The sequence below is a fragment of the Calidris pugnax genome, unplaced genomic scaffold, assembly GCF_001431845.1.
Source record: "Calidris pugnax isolate Ruff unplaced genomic scaffold, ASM143184v1 scaffold13, whole genome shotgun sequence".
Lineage (NCBI taxonomy): Eukaryota > Metazoa > Chordata > Aves > Charadriiformes > Scolopacidae > Calidris > Calidris pugnax.
Window position 1 is genome coordinate 3795617 of NW_015090810.1, and position 17904 is coordinate 3813520.

Here is a 17904-nt window from a genome sequence, read left to right on the forward strand (position 1 = left end):
AAACTTTCCTATTCTTCCTGGAAATGAGACCCGAGTTACAACTGAATAACAGCCTTGATCATGCATTTATTTTCCACTCTCAGCGCTGCAAAGAGTGCGTGGTGGCATACACCCGGACAGAACAGACACGTAATGCTGTCATTCAGATTTCAGCCAAAACCTGTAAATAGCATCAGTAAACCAGGTCCAGCGCATCTCTGAGGTTCACCCCTGGCAAAATATTTCAACTCAGAACCGGTTATTTTTTAGTCACTGAAATTACCGTATGATTAGCCCTTTAACTTCAAAACCCGCCTCCTTTGTCCTTCCTTCTGCCCGGCCCCATGACACCCCCCTGGATGATGCTAACTACAGTCTTATTGACTCTTCTCTCAGGTCCTCAAACAATCACAGAAAAAGGGAACACCAAAATTCAGGGGACAATTTCTGGAAGTGGGGCAAATCACAAATGCAATTATGTTGCCTGAGGAAACTGTTCTGAAAACACTGGAGAGGGAAAGAGCCAGACCTCTACAGAACTCTACAGAGACTGCAAAATATTTCTCATGTGTAAGCAGAGTTGGTCCAGCAGACTTCATCATCCAAAATGCCATAGCTGCCAGGTATGAATTTGAAAAACTGGCTGTTAAAGGACTGCGCATCATGAGTTTTTTTGTCTCTGGCAAAAAATTCTTACATGTTTGTTTGCTGAGCCACGATTACTGGGTTTGGTGGAAGATATTTTTTGAGTTTTCATTCTCCCCACTTTCCTCCTAAGGGGAAAGAAAATACTTAAAATGAAAAGTGATAGCATCTAGCTGGAGCAGCTTATGGAACTGTAGTCACCTATTCAGCCTTGAAAATAACGGTAGTTCAGGCAAGCATGTGAAAAAAACTGTGAAATATTTGTTTGCCACACATGTGTTTTCTGGGGCACTCATGAAGCTGTAGAAGCTGAAGTAGAGATACACAAAAAGCAAAATTAACTGTAAAGAAATCACAACTTTTCCTTCACCAATAGTCTTGGTAACCTCAGTGCACTATTACACACTTTAAAATGGCTGCTATTATTGTCAACTTTTAAGAGTACTGATTTCCAAGAACAGAAAGAACAACACACTAAGCAGTGGCATTTCTAAAAGCCATGCAAAATCCCACCTTTGTTTTAACACTGGACACTAATTAAATATCATTTCAGTGAAACACAATTAAGCAACTGTATTTTACTAGCTAAATCGAGACAACTGGTGCTTGTTTAGGACATAAGCTTGTTTCATAACTCAAAAAGTTCCAAAGTTGGGTCCATCTTTTAGACAAATGGATATGGAATATTTTTCAGTCCTTATATTCTTCCTCCCCTGCCCAATTTCTCCACATTGGCCGAAAGCAACATAGAAGCCCTGGGGGCTGGCCTGTAGCTAGAATCCTCAAAAGGTCTAAATCTCCTGCTATATTCAGGATTATACCAGATGACTCCATGTAATGGAGACTGTCCCCAGTGCAGGATCTGATGTGAAGTCTCGCACTGAGGTTCTCATAACCTGAGAGGTCCAAAGGCTGGTGCTTGCTGTCCTGGCTGAAAAGGGAAAGCTGCTGCTGCTGCTGGAGGTTGTAAACTTCTTAGAAGGTCCTGGGCACTCAGTTCTGCTTTAGCCCTTGTTTGGGTCACGCTTTAGGAGTTTCACCTTCAGCCAAGCAAAATTTGCTTTGCTTGCACCTCAACAGGAGCAGCAACACCTGATGACACACGAAGAGCAGACATTGCTCCAATTGCTGCTTGGCCTCATCCTGCTTACCAAGATGCTGAGCCAGCAGCCAAAGGCCACCACCTTTCCCTGCCCCAGTGGAAACGCTACCTGCACACAAACCCCATATGGGGCTGGAGAGTGCTCGACCCGACCCAGACCTCCTCTAGCTTCTGAACATCTGTGAAAGGCTTCTTTGCCAGCCTGCCTTGGCAACGATGGACTTTTCCGCCACAATGCAGCGCATCCCGAGTCATTACTGAATTCTGCTCTCACACAGCTGATTAGGGGAGGCTATTACACACATAGTCAGTGGCACTGATGTTCCAGGCTAAAAGTGAACTCAAATCACAGAACAAAGCAACACCTCTTTACTGCAGACTATTAGCACTTCTAAGCATGTATGTTCCTGTTGTTCCTTAATGTCACTAAACTTTACATTTAAACCCATTCATTCCCCAATTCAACTCCTAAAGTATAATTATCATCAAAAGAAAAATATTTCAGGACTATACAAAACCATACAGTACCTTCTATGGTTCAATTCACTAGTTTATAAGAAAATCAAAGATCTAAAATGTGCCTATGTTAGGAATATCTATATACTATTGCTTCAAGAATGAAAGCTGTAATCTACTTTATTTTGCTGTATAATAAAGAAATCTTAGATTTCCAGAATCCTTATCACTTGCAGTGATGAGTGAAGCATAAAGATAGCAGCTGGGTATTCCAACATTGTACCAGGTTGGCAGTTATTAAAATTTTATTTTCATTTATAAACTAAGAGCATTCTACATGGAAGTAACTAGAAAACTAAACATGGCATAATGTTAATAAAATTTCCAATTTTATCATTTATCACTATGTAATTCCAAAGAATCTGAGATGCCTCTTTCAAGTGAATGTCTGAGAGTCAAACTTGCATTTGAAAGAAGTAATCTTCTTGCTTAAAATGGTAATCTAAACTCATCTTAAAAGGTTAAGAAAGGAGTAAAAAAATCCATTAAGTTAAGATACCTGATAACACTCCAATTTTCCATCTCCAGTTCTGCTGGTGCTAAAAAATAGCAATGTGTTCACATCACTTTCACCACTGATGCAGAACTATTTTTCCAGAGAAGGAAAAACACTGGAGAATTGCATGTAAATGGGTTTGATAGAAATGGCTTGAGCAAGCTCAGATACATATACACATAAAACCAGATGCCTTTTTTTCTTTTTATAATTGAGGTCTTAGGTTTGCTTTTCTCCTCCCAAACATTTACTTTAAATTGAATTACATTTGCTGATACTGGAACCAAAAAGCAGATTTGTACAGTGTGAGATAATGATGACAGTGGCTTTGGTTTGCAAAGCTAACTGAATATTAAGCACACATGCTGAATACAAAGTTGCATGAAACCCAGCAATATCACTCCTGTACTTCACACTTACATTCTCTCTGCTTTGAAAGGTTCGTGCTTTGTTCCACATCAAACTTCATTCTAAGAGTAAGATTCATGACCTTTTGCCTCTGTGAATTTATCAATAGTGTCTTGTTAGCCAAACAGTATGTTTAAAACACGCATTTATCTGGGGATGTCTGAAGAATAGAATTACTATTTTGTTTAGGTACACAGGTCTATTCTTTGTTGCTAGTCATCGCTACTAGTGGGAATTAAAATTTTCATGAAGACAACACAGACATACAGGTTCTGAATGCACATTAGCTTTGTGAGGTCAAACCCTTTGGTTTCCTGGGACTCAACTACATCTGCAAATGTGCATGAAAATCTACAGACTCTTTTGCCCCCTTTCCACCAGGAGATTTATTGATTTTTTCCATGTGATGGCGAATACCAATTATGAACAGACACCATAACAATAAGACCTGTATGACTATGTGTTATTCTTATTTGAGGCAAAATTTGCAAGGAGAAGCTGCATCTCTTATTAGAAAAATACATTTTGAAAAACAAATAAACAAACTCTCATTGGGCTGTCAGATACACAAGACCTTCCCCAGGTCAACTATCAGTTGGTTTAATGAAAGATATAACTCCCAATAAATATTGTTATATCCTTGGAACAAACCTGTTTAGTTCCTGGTATCTAATTGATTTTATAAAATGCTATTGCTCAATATTATTAGATCCTGCCTTTGTCAGGATCTAATCTTTATCAGTAAAGCTATCTTCATTATAGCCTTACTGGGTAGCCATGTTTCCTGGGATGTACCCTCTGATCAGTGTATCACACAGAAGAGTCTCAACATCAACAGAGTTGGCTTTGTGGGCTTTTTTAAAACCACAAATGATTTTTGGAACTGTAGTAGACTTAGGCTTTGCAGTAGCGCACAGGGCAGGTAGTTCCACAGCTTTTTTGCAGGTGGTATCTTTTGCAAGCAGTCAGTAATTTAACTGGGTAGTCCTGTAATATGGTATTACCATCCTAGCAAACGGCCATAACCTTTGAACAGAGTTTGCAAAGCCATTGAGGCTCATCATGCTTCCTCTGCCTGAACCCTTCTTGGTCTGCCTACAGTTTTGTTTTACTAGGTTTAGCTGTAACAGAAGTAGTTTTATATAGAAAGCAGTAACACAAGCAGTTATGCTTTGTAGAATGAGATAATTATGACTCTAACACAAGGGTGTAATATAAAGCAACACAGCGGGGCTTGTATGATACCAGAGGCCTGGAGAAGTGGAGAGACAGGAAGTAGTGTAGAGGAGCGCAGGAATGGGGCAATAACGCAAGGGGCACAGCCTGGCCCTAGAGACCCCCTGGTTATAAACAACTCACCAGTGGCCAGTTAAAGAAGTGCAGTCCTGGACCCAGACAAAACTGGCTTTAGGGCCAATGAAGAGAGCAAAGATATAGTATCTAGCATAATATGTAAAAGTACATATAGTAAATTTGGGTGAAGATGCAGATCAATGAATAAGGAGCAAGGTATAAAAGCATGTTTGCAAACATATAAAAGGAGCCAAAGTGGATTGTAGAGTGAGGAAGAAGAAACCATGAACACGACCATCATAACAACCTTTCTGACCCCACCAGAATGAAGTCCCAACCTTAGGACCCAGAGGTGTAGGAGAAGGGTGAGCATAACACCAGGAAAGGGGGTAGAAACAATTTGAACTGTATTTGTATTCTTTCTTTTTATGCAATAATTGTATCTGCATGTAATAATTACTAGACTCCCAAGACTTCAGAAATGCTAACAATGCATTCTTGGCTTTATATTTTCCATACACACACACACACACACACACGTATCAAGGGTTGATGGGAGAACATATTTTTCTAAGGAAAGGCTTGCAAGAAAGCGAATCAGAAATACATTCACAGCCACAACTCCTCTCTCCTGGAGTTTGTCTCTCCTGGAGATTTCAGAGCCCGCTAGCACTGAAGGGCATGAAACACATGTTGAAACTGACTTTTATTATTCAGGAGGTGGACACACACGTCCACTGGACCAAACAGCTCTGGAAAAGAGATTGGACACGTCCATTCATCATTCCCATGAGACAAAGTTTGCTGTAGCAGACAAACAAATTAATTAACTGCTGAATCTAATTTACCCAATTTCTTGTTAATTCTCCTATGGGTTGATTATTAAGCCTGACAAATTCCAGCCCCAAAGCACTTTACTTGAAAAAACAATAATTAGCAACAAGAAGAGAGGGAGTGAAAGTTGGGACTCCACAATAGATGTGGAAACCATTGCTTTATTTTCAGAAATAGAGCAAATGAAGCAGCATCCTAACTGCTTCACCGGTTTTGTTTAAGCATAATATTTCAGAGGACACAAAACTAGGGAATAAAAAGCACTTAGTAGAATAGAAATCAATGGAGTGGTGCAGGGGAACTGTTAACATTTCATTTTTTTGCCAGAAACTAAGTACACCAACCACTTTATTAAAATCTGTTCACTTCTGGACTGAGTAGCTAGTTAACTACCATAACCAAAAGAGCTTTAAAGGCTACACTCATAGCGAAAAATGCTTGTTACAGTTCAGAACTGTTAAATCCTGTCTAACCTGCCCCGCTGCCTTTGTGCCAGGCAACGCTCCACAGCACTTCAGCCGAAGGGTTAGCCCAACATCTACAGCATGTTCACTCTGTTTCATTGGAGAAGCCATCTGCTGAGGCAACTCCAGGCTCCTCTCAAAGACCTGTAGTTTGTTTGTTTTAGCTTTATAAGCTCTGTGCTCAAAGGCGGAGTTTGTTTGTTTTAGCTTTATAAGCTCTGTGTACACATTTCACATGGATCTAGGTCAGAAAATGGTGCTTGAAGAAGAAACCACAAGCGAGGGGCCAAAAGAACTTCAGAATGATTTGTCAGTTACAACCCACAGCCTGTAATATGAGGGCTTGATCACTGAGGCGCTTTACAGTGATGACTCTGGGCGCATTTCAAGAGCATGTACAATTTTCAGATGGCCTAAAATGGCAATTTTAATAAATTTTGAGGGACTGACCTGCTTCGCATTCACATGATAGCTGCTGTTCATGGGATTGATACCCAACTCTTAAACCCAAGCTCTTTATGACTGCCAGGAGAAGGTTTTCATTAGACAGCTCACTCTTTCTGCTGAGCTTCTGTCAGAAACAAGCATTTAGCAGCTCCTGGTGCTCATTGAAAGATTTTTTTCATCAGCTAAACTTTGACTGATGGAAGTCTCACCACATCAGGCGCAGGCTGCATTTACTGTGCAGCTGCTTTATTGTGAAGCACTGACTTGCTGTGATACTGGGTTTTGCTAATTAGTCCTTAAATAAATAATCCCTCTGACTGTGGACAAAATTCTAGAGCTGTCAGGACAAGCCAAAGAAAACCATTAATTATAGAAGAGCTGAGTTGTCTCTCCATAGATTTTCAGAGAAGAAAGAAGAGCAAAAGGATGAGAGGCCAGGTTTTGCCAGGCAGAAGTTGCAGGGACTGTATTGGGACTACTTGCACAATATGGTGGAATGCAGGACCAAAGTGTCTTAAGATTTCATTTAAATAAAGAAAAAAGACCATAAATCTACTCATTTTGAGATCTCAAGGCTACCATTGAGACAATCTGTTTGGATCTTTCGTGCAACACAGGCCAGACTGGTTTATCTGCTTGTGCACTGTGGTCAACATGGAGAGTCCTCTCACTTCTTCATGTTAGTCCTTCATATATATGCCAAAATGAGCTGTCAATAAGCTTAACTTCTTCATGTTAGTCCTTCATATATACGCCAAAATGAGCTGTCAATAAGCTTAACATTGTAGGACCATCCTTTAAAACATGCTTTGGACATTGTACCTAAGTGAATGTTCTCAGCTGGGGTCAAGACAGAGTATCAGTAACTACATCTGAACTAGAGGAACTCCTCTCACAAGACCTGGGTATTCACTGGGTGAATCTGTGAGATGGAGAATTTTCCTTTGGCAAACTATGTCAATGCTTAATTAGCTTTGCCTATTAAAAACTGTACTTATTACCAGTTAATAGTATTTCTAGAAGAAGAACTTGAGAAATGTCCATGGGAAAAAGATTACTTCTTTTCCATTTCACTTCAGTTTGTCTACTTTATGATTTAACTTTTTAACCCCACTCGAACCTACCAGTGACATAAAATCACAGGTCCTCACAGCTGATAACCAAATAGATTTGGGAAAAAGTCTAAAATATTCCACCTTCACCTGTTCATTCAGAAGTCTCCAAAAGTCATGATATAGGTCATTGTCTCATGACCACATTCATAAGGCATAACGACTGCAGTCCTTAGCTGACCTACCCCACCACCCCATGACACACCTTGAACATGGTTCTTCAAGAAAATCTGCATACTGGAAAATCCACTGCATTATGATTTAATTTCAATTAACTAGAATGTTGAAAAAAACTATACCAAGATTTCTTTTTTTATCAGAAACATCTGACTCACTGATTTTCAGCCTTGATTCCCATTTCCTGGATCCTCCCATCAGAGAAAAAAAAAAGATTATGCCATTTATATATACAGCCCTTTTGTGCTTGTTTTTTTGATACAGTTTGTCACCTCCCCTTTGATTTTAAGTTCCCTAATGCTTGTTGAAATAATATCAGTAACAAAGGCTGTCTGTAAAACCAAGGTACAGTAATTTAATTGAGTTCTCCCTTGAACTAGCAGAAAACTCTCAAAACACGTTTCTTTTACCAGGTCTGTAGTCACTGGGCCCAGACCCCTCATTTGAAGCCAGTGGCAACGCTTTCATTGACTTCATCGGGTTCAGCTCAGGAGTGATGTGATTGCAAACCAGAGCTCCAGGTTTCTATGCTCTATCCAGACTCAGCTCAAGGCAACCCACAGTGCAGGCACAATGGATTTTGCCTCGCATGGATACAAGGAGGCACCAACCTGGTGGCCTCTGATCTCTGTCAGAAACAGTGGGACACGGCTCTTTTGCCACCCCTGCAAAACCTCACTCATAAAACACCCACTAACATTAGATGCCAGAGGGGTTTTAAGGCATAACACAGACTCCTCATGTAGAAAACAAGATTTTTTTTTTATCACTTGAAGTGTTGTTATTTCTTAGCAGCTCTGGGCTGCCTGGATGACTAACTTCACAACTAAACTAAAACTACATCATAACATTGTTGCAGCAGCTTCTGAAATTTTAAAAGGCAAAGTTGGAGGAAATGCTAAACCTAAAAACCAAACCCCAGTCCCACAGGAGATGGTGAGAGGTGATTAAAAAGCAAGCCAGTTGCAGATGAATGTTGATTTGAATTGGCAGTGAAAAAGCAGCAGCTTTTGAATATGAAGTGACAAAAGGACTCTTCAGCATATATATGTAAAAGTATATATGTATATGCTATACCTTGTTCATGCTGACGTGCAGGGCTGGCCATGGTCCAACTACCTTCACACTCTCCGTTTCTATTTTCTTCAGATGAGAAGTTTCATCATAAAGAAGGGGAAGTCCTGAGCTCAGTTCTAAAAAGATGCCCAAAAGAAAGAAAGAAAAAAAACAGTCTGAAGGGAGGCTACAGAGGAACTGCAGAGCAAGACACTCAACTACATTTGAAGAGACAGCTGTCAGCAAACCATCTTCCCTTTAAGACCATCTAAAGTGCTTCATAATTATGCCTGTCAGGTCATTTTTCCTTTTCCTATTTAGCAAACAATTCCTCCCCCTCCTCCTTCTTGCCCACCCTTTCATTTCAGCAGGGCTTTTGCCAGCTCTGGGCTAGATGCTTCTCTCCTTACCTCCCTGCCTCCACCTCCCCCATATTCTAAAACTCAGTTGACACCAGAGGGACTATTTATGCAGCCATGGTGCCACTCTCAGAACATGTGACGTGTAAAGTGATCAGAGTATATAGCTTTTGGCTTCTCTCAGACATCTTTATTTATATGCAAGCCTCTTTAAGATTGTTGTCAGGAATTTGCTGTGCTTTGTCAACAGAGATTTTGAGCAAACCACCGACACAGAAAGACAAGCAAAAATATTTTTTGAGACAGCCCTGAAAGGTCTCTGCCAACATCGTGGGGATGGTGTGGCATATATGTGTATATTTGCAAGTATTCTGAGAAAAATGAGCTCCATCATGTGATGATTTTTCGAATCATCACAGGGGGTGATCATCATGACATGGGCGGGGTTGGACTAGAAGATCTCCAGAAGTTCCTTCCAACCCCATATCATTCTGTGATTCTGTGAATCCCTGCATTCTCCTGTATTTACTTTTTTTTTTTTTTTTTTTTTTGCGCCATGGATTCTAGGCAGTAACAGTTGGGAACAATCCAGTAAACTACAGAGTCTGATTCAAAACCCACTGAAATCAATAAAAACTTTGCTCTGACTGCAGTTTTGTTTGGATCAGGTTCTTAAACTGTCCTAAGAATATTAAATATTACTCACTCAAGATCAAATTCTACAGCTGAAGTCCTACAAAAGGCATATATTTCTGAGACAGCATTAAGTCTTGGCAAAACGAGGCTTTCATTTCAAGAAAGGATCTGGCAGCACTGTGTTTTTCAAAGCACTGTTTTCAGCCTGAAACTCAGCCTGTATTACACCATTCTCTGCTCAGGGTTAGACAAGGACTTTTGTAGCTAGCAGTTTGGGAATAAAGGATGGGTTTTTTTAAGTGATAACCTGCAAGCTCAGCTCAAAGAGGCAAGCTGGGCCCCCTCTTCTCGTTCATGATTTTCCATCATAAAAATTCTGCAAGCTACATTGCATATTTGTTGGCATCTGCTTTGGGTGATAGCCCCAGCTGCTGCCAGTGGGATCTGCTCACGTGCACCTGGTAATCCATGCACGATGTTGCCATGCCAATTAGGCTTAGCAAGCGTCTTGCCCTCTCTATGCAGCGGCACTGGTGCTGTAAGGCTAACAGCCCTTGAATACAGCGGTCCCTGGGACTGGGAATCTGCGAATACATTGGGGGAAGATCTGCTGCATAAAAAGATACAATCTGTGTGAATCTGCTCTGAGGTGAAGGGCAGCATCGCAAATACAATAATCAGGCTGAATGCAGGAAAACAACATCTTCTGCTGAATTGCCTTCATAAACACACGTCAGATTTGCTTCAGTGGATTTCACTTCTTCTAGTAATTGAAGTAGACAAATTACTTGGAATGTGAAAAATCAGGCAGGTCTGGCCTGGGTTTGTTTGCAAGTCACGAAATGCCCATGATCCCTTGGAAAACCACATGGTAGCCAAACTGGTGTGCACAGCCTCACTCCCCCTGTCAGCCTCAGGGGAAAGTTTCCACTGGGACAGTGTATTCTCCCCATGAGACCTTTTGGCTCTCCGGGCATTTCCACTTGAGTTATTTTGGTCACAAGCACCCTCTTCCCCAAGAGTGTCCCCAGGTTAGTGACCACTCACTTCCTAGAAACACTTTCCCAGCAGTGGCCTGGAGGCAGACATCAGCCCCCCCTGTCCCCAGGTTCCTGATACAGACCCCTGATGGTATCTCCTCTCTGCCTGAGTTTCTTTGTCCCACACACTCTGCCATGTCTGCCGTCCTACATAAGTGACTGACAGTCAGCATGCTCCTAACCATTTTGGCATATACGCCACGAGCCTTTTCCACAGGCTCTCTACAGGACAGTTTTCTCAGGTGAAATAGCCTGAGCAGCATTTAAAAGGATCCATGAAAAATAAAACAAACCCACTGAGCACCAACCTTGAAAAGGCACCCAGACCTGTAACTCCAAGCTGCAAGTGAGTAACTTTGACTCGGCTTTTTAAGAGAAGCGGTCCTATCTATACCATCACCGCTCTAAAGGCATAAACAACAGCCTGAGCACACCAGGTCTAGCGTAGCCTGCCTGTGTTAAGGTGAGCCAGCTTACAGAGCAGCACACGGGATGCAAAACCACCTGAAGAGCCTGGCTGGATGCAGCCGGCATGCCCGCACCACCACCTCCCCTCAGAGGTGCCCCTGTCCCCTTTCTGCTCCCTTAGGGAAAGCGGGAATTGGCATTTGGCACTACTGGCATTAGGCCACGTCAGGAACCTGCTCCGATCCCTTCACATAGCTAGCATGAACCAGCCATGAGCAGACAAAATGAAGAGAGAGATAGATCTCTCTCCGGGAGTAGGTGGCACATGCATGTCTCAGCTGCCCAAGGCCCCTTCCGAGCATGGCAGCTGCCGGACAGGCTGGTGAGGCACCGCAGGGCCTGGGGGGACACAGCCTCCTGGGCCTCACCTTTCATCTCTCAGGTAACTCATGCTGGCCACAAACACAGCTACTCCTGATGTTTGCCCTGGTGCTTTTTTTCTAAGCTTATTTCCCCAGCAAGGAGGAGTAGGAGAGCAGGAAAGCCTCAGAGGAGACGCAGAGCTGGAAGAAACAGCATGTGCTGTGTTTGTTTGCTGCTGTTTCTTTAGTTGCCACCTGCTCTGTGGCAGGGCCCATGGCAGGGCTGTGGGGAGCTGGAGCTCTGAGGCTGAGGCCCTGGGCAGGATGGGGGAGCCCCCAGGAGGAGAATGAAAGGGGCAATAGAGCCTGCAGTGCCCTCAGGGCCAGGACACCCAGCAGCATAGCCATCTCTGACTGAATTTCCTGGCATGCTTCAGCTCTAATTTGGGAAAGACAAACAGGAGCTGGCACAACCCCCAGAAAGGTCACCGCCTCCCGCCACACCAGGCTGACAGCCCGGCCCAGGCTTTCCAGCTCAGCCTCGCCGCCAGCACTCAGCAGCCGCTCATGGTGGCCCTGTGACCCGCCGGCCATGGCCCAGCCAGCTGCATGCCCCCCATGGCACTATTATACAGACTATGCCGGTCATCACAGATCACGGCCGAGATGCAGATACCCCGTCAGGGGTGCTGGAGAGCCCAGAGGCCTGCCCTGGGTCTCTGGAGCCTGGGCCATGGGCCTGGGAGGCCATGCTGGTGGTGTGACATGCCAGCCCCATGGCCTCCCCAGGGCAAAGGTACCCCAGCATACAAACAATGAAAGACAGCACATCTCCTGAAGGTTGCCCCTAAGAGAGTAGCTTCTTTGAAAGCCCCGTCAAACAATTGGTATTGCTGCTTAGGATTCCTTCCTTAAACCTCTACAATTACTTGCATTTTAATTATTTCTTCAGCTTCCCTCCTAAAACTTGTTATCTCCCTCTCCTGGGGAAAAAAAAAATATTAAAGAAAATGTTTCTGAGTTTCTGAAACAAGGTCTGATTAAAGTGCATAGGCAAGTAGATGCCTGTGCATTACTGCTGAGGTGGGACAACCTACAGTCAAGGTCACTCAGCACCATCCATGACAAGATCCTGGTTTCAGGAATTTGAAAATTGTCAGATTAACTGCCCAGGCTGAAAGTTTCCATAATGGATACCTATCTCAGGGTGATTTACAATTATAAAGCCAAAAACTGGGTAAAGGAAGAACTTATCATCCCCTTGAGGCAACGAAAATAATAGATTGCACCTTGTTTTCCCATCTTCTGAAGTTCTTACACAGCTTCAGCCTCTCGCACACTGCAGTGTGCAGAGAGAATATATTTGAAGAGCAAGAAGTAGGATTGCTCAATAGCAGGGATGTTTCCCTTCCAGTTCCTGTGTAAACCTACAAGCATTTGGCTGAGCTATGTACCCTTAAAAAAACCTGTACATGTTGAGTAGCAGAGACTTACACCCAAACTCTGCAAAGCTGCACCAGGAATAGATAGGCTTCTCCCCTCTTTGCTTTCTACATACCAAGAATTTCTCCACCGAACAAGTGAGCATACTCAAGTCGCGGTAGCAGGGGCTGAGCAGGAACCGTTCCCATTACCCAAACTAAGAGCAAGATGCTGTTTGTCTAATGCTCCAAAGTTTCTGCCATTTTGTGCCCAGACATGAAAGCAAGAGTCAGACACAAACAAGGAAGGCTGAAGGCCAGCTGGGCAGATCAGCAAAAGACAATGGCAGATGAGCAGAGGTTTATGAAACTGTATAAATAAATAGTAACAACAAAAAAATAGCCTGTGTCAAGTAGCTAGAGGCTCAGTATCTGTGACTAATTGGTTATTTGTTTAGCCTATGGAACACCAATCTAGCACCAAATCCTGCAACCCCATAGCAAAGCCAGGAAATTGCAAATATTGTCTCATTCCTACACAGTACAAAGCTAGCAAATAATAAAAGGAAGCATACTCTTCATAGAAAAACTGAAACACATGTTGTTTTCTCTTCCTTTCTTTTCCCTGCTTGCCAGAGACAACTCTGAAAGCAGCACAGTTACTGAAATGACATTCACTGCAGTGAACTTACTGTTTGGGTTTGGAACTCCAGAAACAATGTCCTTGCTGTCGGGAGCAAGGGGGCCGTAATTCCCATGGTGGTGGTGATGACGGTGGTGGTGGTGGTGCCTTGCAGGCATTTTTGTGGTATATGGTGCTCCACCATTCTCCTCAATGTTGAACTGATGCAGATCACTGTTGTTCAAGGGATAGCTACAAAACAAATTCAGTTCAAATTAGAGCGGTAAACAGTAGAACAAATTGTACTTTTGGGGAGACCAAGTACAAACTTTCTTGGGAAAAAATGTGTAACTTTTTTGCAAATAAATTTTTTAACAAGATATATCCCAAATCTTGACAGTTTTCTGCTAAAAGGAGACTTACAAGGTGCAAAAAAAAAAAAGAATGTCTCTACTTGTTTGGTATGACTTTAATACCAGAATTATTTTTGATTTTACACACTACACAATCTCTGCTAGACTCTTATACCAAGTCAAATTCTGACTGACTTCTGGAATTTGATTCTCAAAAACATCAAAATTTGTCCTGCAGGAATTTGCAACTTCACCTGAGACAGCAAAGTGGTCAGGCAGCAAACAATAACTCTTTTAAAGTGAAATTATCAGAAGTGCAGACCAAGTCCCAGAATAACATTACATTCCCGAGAAAGTTTGGACCTCCAAATTTATGGTGCAAAAGAGCTGTATGAGAAATTTGTGACTTGGGAAAAAGAGAGAAAGATCCCATTGGAAAGAAAAGGTGTTAAAGGTAACAATATACAAAATAGCACTTGGTCAAAAAGGAATCATACCTGTTCTGGTAAAATAACTGGTGCTTTTTTTGCATATGTTTAGTTAGGACATTAACTGTTGTCAGTCTACAATTTACAGAGAAATGGAGACGTTGAAATTTTAATTCATCATCTCTAACTCAGAGGTATCAAATGACACTGTTGATTTTCTTCAGTAGTATTAACTGATGCTGTTTCAGTTTATTGTTTGAAATGATGGTGAATTTCTAGAAATTATATTTTCTCTCATGCCATCAACCAAAAAAGACCGACACTCTACATATATACTGCAAATGAGTTGAATGTGCTTTTCTCAGAGCAGTACTTCAAGTTTTTATAAGGTTTTAACACATTCTATAGTATTGCATTAGACAGTAGTTGTAGTAAATCAATTAATTCTGAGAAAAGATGAATCCCCTGCCCATTTGAAAAGTGCTAAAGGAATTATATCTTCAGCTGCATGGGCTAACAGCAGCTGAAAATCTGACAATATGCAATAAAGACAAAGAGAACAATTAAAGGAACAATGAATAAATTATACCTAGCCACTTGCTACATATGTTCTCTGCAGATTACTTACAGATTCAAAGCAAAATTAGCCAGTCATCTGCAAATAAACACATCTGTATCATTTCCAAAGATACGCTAAAGCATGCAACTTCGTACATCGTTAATAACCACTGTCGGCTTAGTAATGAATTCTGACACCATGAAGTTTCTGACTGGACAGTAATTGAATAACACTTTTATGCTGGTTACTTTTTGAAAGCAGGAGGTGGGGAGGGGAACGTTGTGTATATTAATCTTGGCAGATTCCCAGCATGTAGCACCGACTGCCAATAAAGTCACTTCTGATGCTTTACTTGCCTTAAGGAAACAATACATATAGGGGTCTGATCCACAGGGGACAGCTTTGGTGAGCTCAGATAATCCAGGACTTGTCCGTCTTTTGAAACTGCACTATATCTTCACTGTTATAATCAAATCAAGCAAGTGCCTACTGGGGGAAAATGGTACAGGCTAATGAGATTGCGCACTAATTGTAACAGCTCTCCTGCACTCTCCCTCCAAGGTCCTTAGATTGTGATATTTTTTGACTGAGAGGATAGCTGGTTTTGTTCATGCAGTTAAAACCCTTATTGGAAATAAGACCAGTTTTGGGCTGGAGCCTCAGCACATCCTATTTTTTTAGTCTACAATTCTATTTTTTTTTCAGGACACAAAACCCTGTGTGCTTGGGAGTTGTTCTCATGTCACCTGCTGGCAGGCTGGTCTAGCAGATTTTTGACTAGTCTTTTCAAAAGGAATGAGATCACACCAAATCCTCACATTGACTCCTGATATTGCTATGGGCGTGAAATAGCTTCCATGCTAAAATGGGGATGACCTGCGCAACTGAATGAGCCGAAACCCCTCTGGCACAAGGTCAAAGATGCACCAAATTCTCTAGATGTATTTCTTGACTGTCCAGAGAGGAGCGCTCACACCATGTAAAATGCAGGGAGGCCATTCATTCAAAGAAGTCAAGAGCTAGCCCAGCAAAGCTGATGTTCAGGTGTGCACTGAAATCCTTGAAGAAAGCCACAAAGCTCTAGTCAGGATGCCAATGCCCAGGCAGCACACTCTGATGTGTGATCCATATTGAAACCGCTGGCCCATTTAGAAGGAGGCAGTCACTTGCACTCTTCCAGGGCTGACAGCAAGGGACAGATACTGAGGCAAACTCATCTCTGTGGACAGTCAGCTCTTGCACTTCTGATGGATATGGGGTTGGAGTGAGGAAGACTTTCCCACCCATACTCTCCCTTCTTCCCTCCCTCCTAAGAGTTTTGCACTGATTCACTACTAGACTGATGAGTTACCAAACAACCATAAACAACAGGGCTTGCAGCAGCCCCAGAGCCAATCTATTAGAGTTGACAGTACCCACACAAAGATATCATTAGCAGGCCAAATCTCTATTCTGTGTACTCTCTACTGTAAAGTTTAGGCACACATTAGACATCTTACTGCATTTTCTACAAGGTGGCATCATTATTTTGCAGTGATATCACACCTATTTTTCACTTATTTTTCTGTTCTTTCACTGTCTTAAATCTAGAGACTTGAGATTTTTCTCCTCAATATATCTTTTCTTTCTATTGCTTGTTTTTGTCTGGATTATCTGAATAGATAGTGTGTTCATGCATCCTTCCGAACCCATTGACACAAATAAATCGCTACTTTCAATGAAGCAACTTTCTTACCGTATCTTAAGCCCTCCACATTTTCATATTTGTTCCCCAGACATCAAGTAATGCTCTCAGACTATGTGCATACATGGACAGGTATCAGTTTTCATCCTTTCTCTTGTATTTGTCTTTTGACCCTACTAGCATGCCAACATTACACCTTTGTTTTACCTTTTAGCAGTCAATTGGCTGTCCTGCCGGTTTCCTCTTTTTCCTGTGTTATTTACCTGGGCAGTTTTCTCAACAAGCTCCAGCTGCTTCCCATAAAACCAACTCCTGTCCTTCAAGGAAAATGAGGCAGGACCCTACAGGCTATTAGGTAAAGGAAGAAAACATTTCTTCCTTCTCTTGTCCCTCCCTTAAGCAAAGCACTCCTGAGGATTCAGTTGCTGGAGGCTGAACCTTCAGAAAAGCCACTCAAAATTCACAAGACACTTGTGATCACAAGCCTTTAGCCTCAAACTCACATAACTACTTCTCCTGACCAAAAAGGCAGCATACTGAGGAACAGGGCAAGTAACAATTATCTTCTAATTACTTTTTCCATTTTTAAAATTTTATTTACATTACTAGACCTTTACCCCAATTTTATACTCCTCATCCTTTGCTTTAAAAGCTGTTTTGAGTTGACATTCTTACATTTCACGTGCTCCAGCCATCTGCTGCCTTACCAAACCATGCCTCTAGTCTACAACTCACACATACAACAGTGTTAGGAGACCACAGAAAAATGGAGAACAGAAAGGTATTTAGAGACTGAATTATCCACCTCTCCCTTCAAAACTGAGCTAAGCAGACCTGTGTTACCCCAACTGGTTGGCTGAACTGAATCTTCAACACCTTCACAATCAGAGACTCCACGAGCTCCCTGTGTAATGGATTTCAGTGTCTCACGATGCCTACACTTCTTTTGTTTATCCTGTCTCCTTTACTGCAATTTTATCCTGCTATTTCCTCTCCCATCCATCACAGGCATAGTGAACGGGTTATTTCTTGCTGCAGAAACCTATGTTTTTGAAAATGGCTCTTCACACCTCCCTTCAGAGTCTGAAGAGCTCTGGATTCTTCAGTTGCCCCTCACAGGTCACACTTTTCCTACAGCTCTGATATGTTTTGCCATCCCCATCCACTCAGCTGCCCCCTGCTCTGCCTCCAACACGTGGTGCTCAGAACTGGGCACACCCCATTCCAGTTGAGGCCTTGCAGGTACATTGCAAAGAGGATGGAGTTACTGACTTATGTTCAACTTCTGATCCTCAAAAACACCAGATCCTTTCCTAAACTGTCCAGGTTTCCACCCCCAGCAACCTCCAGTACGAAGCAGGTTACTCCTACAGCACAAACATACTATCATTCGTCCTGAGCTACATCCTAAACTTTCTTATGCAATAAGATCATAACACATTCAGCATGTTTCTCTCATCCATGACAGGCCTGGTGTGAGAGGGCTTCCCATTTTGGTGTAAC

At 42.2% G+C, this 17904-nt stretch overlaps 1 protein-coding gene across 4 annotated transcripts in view; it reads right to left on the reverse strand.

Annotated features, from left to right (window-relative positions):
• Window positions 1-17904, reverse strand: part of EPB41L4B (erythrocyte membrane protein band 4.1 like 4B) — a 169310-nt gene that overhangs the window by 60255 nt on the left and 91151 nt on the right. For all 4 annotated transcript variants that reach the window (XM_014938607.1, XM_014938605.1, XM_014938606.1 and 1 more), the window contains exons 16-17: window positions 13448-13629; window positions 8551-8666 (exon numbers count right to left, since the gene is read on the reverse strand). In XM_014938607.1, coding sequence (XP_014794093.1) covers window positions 8551-8666; window positions 13448-13629 — 298 coding nt within the window. The remainder of the gene's footprint in view (window positions 1-8550; window positions 8667-13447; window positions 13630-17904) is intronic.